The sequence below is a fragment of the Athene cunicularia genome, assembly GCF_003259725.1.
Source record: "Athene cunicularia isolate RWA chromosome 19 unlocalized genomic scaffold, athCun1 chr19_part1, whole genome shotgun sequence".
NCBI lineage: Eukaryota > Metazoa > Chordata > Aves > Strigiformes > Strigidae > Athene > Athene cunicularia.
Window position 1 is genome coordinate 2,632,535 of NW_020799124.1, and position 7,454 is coordinate 2,639,988.

General features: G+C 39.9%; 1 protein-coding gene across 4 annotated transcripts in view; it reads left to right on the forward strand.

Moving 5' to 3' along the window:
• Positions 1-330: 330 nt before the first annotated feature.
• Positions 331-7,454, forward strand: part of PPM1D (protein phosphatase, Mg2+/Mn2+ dependent 1D) — a 34,401-nt gene continuing 27,277 nt past the window's right edge. Inside the window, exons 1-3 of one of the 4 annotated variants that reach the window (XM_026861661.1) lie at positions 351-479; positions 2,312-2,363; positions 3,429-3,519. In XM_026861661.1, the coding sequence (XP_026717462.1) occupies positions 475-479; positions 2,312-2,363; positions 3,429-3,519 (148 nt within the window). In that variant the 5' untranslated portion in view covers positions 351-474. Of the gene's footprint in view, positions 480-2,311; positions 2,364-3,428; positions 3,520-7,454 lie in introns of those variants that run through there. The other 3 variants (XM_026861662.1, XM_026861663.1, XM_026861665.1) reach the window with 3 other exon arrangements.

A 7,454-nucleotide genomic window follows, 5' to 3' on the forward strand; every position in this document is an offset into this window, starting at 1 on the left:
TGTGTATAAGAGACAGGCGAGGGGAACCGCGGGGGAAGGAGAGACCTTGGTGGTGCTGACTGGGAGCCAGCAGGGAGACGGTGTGGCAGGAGCGGGGCTCGCGGGGGGGAAACGGGGCCTGGCTTTAAGGTGCCCGCCTGGGTGCGGCGCCTTCCCCACGGCCCGCGGGGGGTTCGGTGGCTCCGGGGGATTTATGGCTCCGGGGAAAGCAGGCTGCCCCCCCCCGCTCTGAGGCTAACTGCTGGAGGGGGGCCCTGAGTGTTCCCCCTCACCCCCTGAGCACCAGGGCCCGGCCAGCCCCAGGCCCCTCTCAGGAGCGGAAATGTAGTAACATACTGCTAATATTGGGCTTTCTGTGGCTTTCAGGTGTGTTGGCAGCTCAAGGTGAGCGTTATTTGAGAGCCTGGCGTCTGAGGGGCTTTGCTAACGCACCTGAAGTGCACCTGCCTGGTCTGGTCTTCCTCCCTGGCTGCCATGTGGTAAAAACACTCTTTTTCCTGTAAATTAACCCCGTGGCCCCTCATGGAAATAGCACTATATTTTGTCAATATCTCATTATCTGTATTAAGCAGTTTGAGGCACGTTTTTCTTTCTAATTTGATTCCCATGTGGGGCTTGCACACACCGCTAGCGACATATTGGATAGCTCTTGGACACAGATGGTCGATTTTTAAGCAGAGGGAAATAACATCATTTGGTCTAAAACACACAACGCGTAGCCAGCGATTTAGCCACCCCAAGTGCAAGGCAGTCAAGGACTCAGATGACTAGTTAGAGCAGGTTTTGATATCACACTAAGTTAATATCACTCAACTTTGACTGCTCTAGCGTGGTCTTGAACAAACCTTTTATTCAGAGTTAAATATTTTTCATTTTTCAAACTTTTCATCCTGTGTGCAGATAGAAGAAACACAAACCCTAGATGCACGAACTATACCAGGGAATATTTCTCCTCCTGTCAAGTCTGATTTTGGTTTTCTTAGCTAATGTAGGACTGCTACTGTGACTTATTGTTTGTTCTTCTTTATTTTAAAAATTACAGGAGGCAGGGCTGTTGCGGTTTTACTTTGGGGACTGTTTTTAATAATCCTAAATTATTGCTGTTCCTCCCTCACCACATTTTGTGAGAGGACATTATTCTTTATCCTTTACTTGCAGAAAGAAATGTTATGGGGTGGGAAGAAAAGAATGTGATATAAACAGACCATGGAAGATTGCTTTGGCCTCTTTCTTATTTTGTTTTTGCCTATTAGTGGCTTCAGGTTTTTCTTTTATTTTCGGAGAAGGTGTGGGTTTTTTCAGTTGAGGAAAGACAGCTGGTTCCTATTGACAATTAGCCCCCTGAGAGGCAGAGGCTATTTACCTCAGTTACTTTCCAGAGAGCGAGGTTGGAAGCCTGTTAGGAATGGACAGCTAAAGCAGTTTTCCAGGTGTGAAGGAAAAAGTATTGATAATACATAGAAAATGGTAATTCTTGAACCTATAATATTCTTTATTTTGCTTTAAAAGAAAGTAATAAGATTTCTGAAAATAGCAGCAAAAGTAAATGTATTTTTAGGGCAGTGCTGTGGTTGTGGACTTTATCTTCTTGATAAGTTACTATGTCTTGAAAAATTAGCAAGGCTACACTGGTTACGGTCTTGTAATTTTTTGTAGACAAAACTATAGTTTGTGTATTCAAGGAGAAAAAAGAAACATATCTCTGAGAGGACGTGGCATAAACCTCTGGAGTATATTATGTTATGTATTCAGTCTGTAATTCATTTTGGTGGTAGAGCCTGAGGAATAATATTTATGGTAAAAGTGATTTAATTTCTAGGTAAAAGTAAAATTTAGATATAGTAGCATTTGTATTTTATAAATACTGCATAGTTTGATATACTCATGTATTGAACAACTTGATGATCTATCATAGATATGTATTTTGTTCTTAAAGGCGTTATTAGATAGTTGGTGGAGTTCTCAATTCAGTGTGTCTGTGTTCAATGTGGAGACAGTAGTAGGTAGACATACAAGAAACAAACTTGGAGAAGTTTGTTTTATTAAATAATTGGTTAATTTTCTGAATACCTTTAAACTTAAGAGATATCCATTTGAATGTATTTTTTTCCTTAAGTTGCATTGGGAACTTACTGGCAAAATGGCTCCATTCAATGATAAGCTTTTCACATCCATAAATTATTTTAATGTAATTACTCATTAATAGTTGCAGATGTTAGAAAATCTTTCTGTCTCTAGTACTTGTTGGCAGAGGTTCTGATGGACATTCTTATCTTTGTTGGTATCTTTCTCTTCTGTTTTTTTTTAATAGGGAAACATTTAAAGGATGCTTACAAATACTGCCCATGTCTGAAAGCAAAATGGTAATGTATGTTGTTTAGGCAAAAGCATTGTCAGTCTGTCTTCTGTAGTTTTAGCTTTTGAAGAAGCATCTGGGTATCCAAACAACTCCTTGTTTGAAGCGTATGGAGTGCAATGGCTCTGTACATCTGGGTGTCGTTGTACTGGATGGGGATGCAGACAAGCCTAGTAATGGGTAAATGTTTGAAGAAAATTTAATCATAGTCTTCTATTATAAAAATGTCCCCTAGAGATCAAACAGTGTCTTGGTTGTCAAAATTCCTTCTGTTGATGAAGTTCATATAGAAGAGATTTTACATCTGCAAAGAAAGATGGTTGTGTAATTTCAATAGAATGTGGTTGAAACCTGATGTTGTTATGCACCACAAAAAACCTCCTTGAAACCCTTTAAAAATAAAAAATCCCAACAAATATTGGCACCAAGTTACCGTTTCTGAACAGGAGTGAATTGCTGAAGTTCACTTCTGCTAGAGGAAGTTGTTCAAGTGAGCTTTTCCAAACCTCTACGTGAAACCAGAGTTTTATGACTAACAAATCAATTTGGTCTGCAAATTGCTGCAAAAAGTATCAGTGTTGTCTTTGTCTCAAAATTTTTGACTCTGGCTGAGCTGCAAACCAAAAAGGGACTTCTGTTGCATTTTTTTTCAGCTGTACGTTTGTTAGAACTTGTGCAAGAAACAGCGGGATTGTCTCTTTTACTGCTGCGTTTTTTCACCGATCTGTTCTTAGGTCAGGCTAAGTCAACTTCAGTTTCACCTTATTGTTTTTAACTAAAATTAATTAGAAAGCCTTCACATAATGAGTGTTCTTGGTGGATAGGTATAGATGCTGTTTTTTGTCAGAAAGGTGGTGATTAGTGTTTGTGAGTCCTTTCATTGACCCAGTGAGGAACTGTGTTGGGATGCCTGCAGATGCTCTTGCTTACCTCAAATAATTTTGCAGATGTGGTGTAATAATATAACTACTGCAATTATATCATTTCTGAGTCAAAAGAATAAACAGGGCTACGTAGTTTGAGATGTATATGTGAAAAATACTAACAAAAAAATACTGTGCCTGTTTTGCAGGAGTATAGTTCTAGAAAGCTTGGATTAAAAAGATGGGATCTGTTTCATATGCTTCCAGTGCAAGAGTATTGTTTGCATGTTTTCATTAAAGGTGAGGTACTTGTCAAAGAGCAAAAATGTGTTTGTGAAACTGATGTGTTAACGTAGGTGAGGTTCAGTATGAATGTGGCTGCAGATTCAAGTGAACTGGAAAATTTGGATTTGGATCATAATCTAGCATGGTTGAGGTCTTCCAGATTAAACCAGCGGTTCTTGTTTTGCCATGGTTTAAATATGAGCGCTTATATGTGAGCAATTCTTTTTTTTTTTTTTGTTTAATTACTGTAGCTGGACATGCTTAGTGGGTAAGAAGGTTCTAAGAAAACAATAAAAAACCTGCTGAATTTTCCTGCAATGTGCTTATTTTGAAGTGGGAAGGAAGTGAACTGACATGGATAACATATGAACCTACTATATCTCCTTGATGTGGATATTAAAGGAACCTTGAAAATAGTTTATGGGGAAGTTGTTGGAGGCTTCTAATTTTAAATTCTTAACAGGAAATCATTAAACTGTGGAGGAGCCAACATAACAGACTGTTGCTCCGAAACAAGAGCTAAATGCAGAGCATTCACATGAACTTGTCAGATCTTTTTTTAATGCTGGCATCTTTATTTCTTTCATGTTTACTGCAACCCAGATAAATACATTTTCATTTTGATATTCTTTATATACGTCAGTTCAGTAGTCCCGTTCTGGATGAGATGTTAAAGCAATGCCAGTAGGGTCACACCTCAGGGAACAGGACGAAACTGAGATTATACTCCATCAGCCTCGGAGGGTGTTAACTCCTTGCATAGTCAGGTCCTGCACTCCTACATTGGCTGGGGGGAAAAAAGTGGGTATTGTTCAGGTTTGTTTTCATTCTGTTACATGAGATTCTCATGCTTTGTCCGAGACTCTTACGGGGAACATGTCATCTCATAGGCTATGCAGCAGCCCTGAGAGGTAGAATAACCTTTGGTCACTATCGGCTTGGCTTGTTGAAGCTTACTTAGGAGCTGGAGGAAGGAGAAAGATTATTATGTGGCTGTAAGCACTAGGACAGGAAGGTTAGTCACCAAAGTCAGCTGAGGTGCTTTACAAATGAAGGAGGCTTTAAGAACGTGGGTTTGCCAAAGCCAGATGGGCAGCGCTGCTTTCTGCTGTGCTGTGAGTAGTAAGTTTGTGCCCAGGTTATGAGCTTTTGATGTATCTGAGCTATTGATAATTTTATATTTTTCATCTGTCGGACAAAGTTTATCATGGCTTTTACAAAATACAGCTTTGTGTGACTTTACATAAAGCACAGCGCTAGAAAAGAGAGGGCAGGAAGCTGGCCACCCAGCACTGGTGTGGGATGTGGAATTAAGATGAACGTGCCTGCTTCTGTTCTTTTTAGTGTCTGATGCAGCTGAGGGAAAGGAGTAACTGCTGTGAAAAATGTTAGTATCTGTGTGAGCCTCCTTCCCTGCTGCTCCTGTAAAGAAGATAGACTTGTTTATTCACTTGCTTGAGTGTGGACCTATCAAATGTTTAATTTCAGGTTCACAGGAGATGTCATCTGAGGAGCAATGTAGTGTGTTGGTGCACAGTGCTTTCTTCCATGTCTGCTACACAGTCCCTCTCCTTTCTGCAGTATTTGAGCTCCACGAACCTGACCTTGTGCATCTTGTCCCCCTTCCTATATTTTTTTCTCTATTTTTTTTTCTTCCTCTTGCTTTTCAATCTTTGAGCCTGTGGATAGGTAATCCTTCAAGGTACCCTGGTGAGATCATGAGTGAGTGGTTATATCTAACAAGCTGCATGATGGGTTAGCAAACATTGGAAAGTAAAATAATTCATGGAAGTCATGACGCTTTTCTTCTGATGCCAGCTAACCCAACACATTCATCTGGGTTTAAACTACAGCTGCTTAATCCGTTTTGGTGAAAGATGGTCATTCTTTTTTCAAAATGTAGCTAATTTAGTTTAAGCCTATTTGAGAATTTTTTAAAAAAATGACAGTTAAAAGAAAAACTAAAAACTTTTAATCCACGAAAGAAATTGTGGCCTTTAATTTTGAATTATTTGAATTAGTTGAACCAGACCAAGCCATAATTGGTGCCTGTGCAGCCACTCTGACATGGATTTATTTCAGCAACTGTTAGCCAAATGACAATAAGATCTCATCAAGGTCAAGTAAATACCTGATTGTATTTGGTTTAGGAACATTTTATATTAAATGATATTCTTATTTAAAAAAGCTTTTAATTTTGATGAGCTACTTAACCTCAGTTCTGTCTCTGTGGTAGCTGGGGAACCATGGGCAGTTTCTCCTTAGCATTTGGTTCCATTAAGTATGAAAATAAGAAAGCACTCCCTGTAGTGTTATGCAAGTGAGAGGTGCATGAAAAAATGGTGAATTGCTCTTCAATTATTGCCTATCACTTGGGTTCTGGAGTGTGGAAACTGCAGTGATAGTCTCCATCAAACTTCATCTTTGTTAGAAGTTTTTCTCCCTGCGTTTTCAACTTTTATAGAAATGTTCCTTTTCCTGCAAGTGTCTGGTTTAGTTGAATCCAAGTTTCTTGCGAGCTAAAGGACTTGAGGAGAAAATTAGGAAATGTGGTTTTAGTTGCCGGAGGATCTGCTGGTTGTGTGCCCTGTAAATCTTGAAGCACTTTTGTTTTCCAACGGTGGTTTTGGGAATGTGGTTGTTGCACGCAAAAACATCTTTAATACATTGTAATTTAATTAAATTTGTGAATGTAGGTATGATTTATATATGGTGCTATTGTTTTGACCGTAAGAGGATTGACAGGAATGAGACATGTTATTTTACTTGGACATAGGAAGAAGATGCAGAAAAACTTTGGCATTAGAACAGGAGTTTCTTCCATCATAACCAATTATTTTTTCCCCTTTGTTTCCTTAAGTTCTTTACAAATACCAGGCTATCGAGAGTATGTTGATGTACAGCATAGAAGTAGGAGTCAATCTGGTTCTGTTGTGGAGTAGCCTGTGTTTTTCCACTCTGAATTGTTTAGGAAAGTATTACCTGTATAGAATGGTATTAATCCTTGCACAGTAACGTGTCTGGCTGCGTTTATCCGACTGTGAAATAAGGATTTTGTGCTTTACAGAAGCAACAGGCTTTAGTTGTCCCTAAGATGACATAGATCTGAAAATAATTATTTTGTCATTTTTTTAAAAAATCGGTAGTTTCAAGTCGGGTTCCTTGTTTTCTGGCTACTTTATATTAAAAAGTAATTGGAAAAGAAAAAATCTTATTCACCCGCTTTCTGTGTGCTGTGGATCTGCTGCAGGCCTGGCCATTGACATGCAGTGCTTTGTTAATTAAAAGGGAAATAACGATATGTCGTGGTGCTTTGGATTGTATAAAGCTCAAACTTAGTCATTGTCTCTTCATGCACGTTTCAAGTATACATTTCACTGTATATGTGGCAAACGTATGAAAGACTCTTATGAAATGTAACGGGCGGATTTTGCAGGCAGGATTTCTCCTTTCTGTATTTGGCTGATGATCTGATGATTGACCTGATGGTATCAACACCTGTAAAATAGAAAGGGGTAGTTACCTTATTGGATTAGTGCGGATTAATTCATTCAGGTTTGTAACAGGTTTTCAAATCCCCAGGTGCTCTAGAAATTCAGAGCTCTGTTTGATCTGTTTCGTATTTTTTAAACACTGTTGACTTTCATGTGCTTAATGGAAGGAAATCCGAAGTACTCGCCGTACTTAAGCCCAGCCATTATCCCCGTTTTACCGAGAGGGGAAGTATTTTTGCAGAACTCGGTGACGGTTTTGGGAGTTGCAGGCCTGTGGCGGGGAAGGGGCTCCGGGAGCCGAGAGCGGTGCTGGCTCCCGCCTGAAACAACGTCTAGAATTCCGGCTGTAAACCCGACAGCTCTTTAAGCAGGCGTACGCGCAAACACCGCGCTAAAGACATCCCTCCGGGAAGGCCCCGGGTTCTGTGGAGGGAAGGACACACACACGCACCCCCC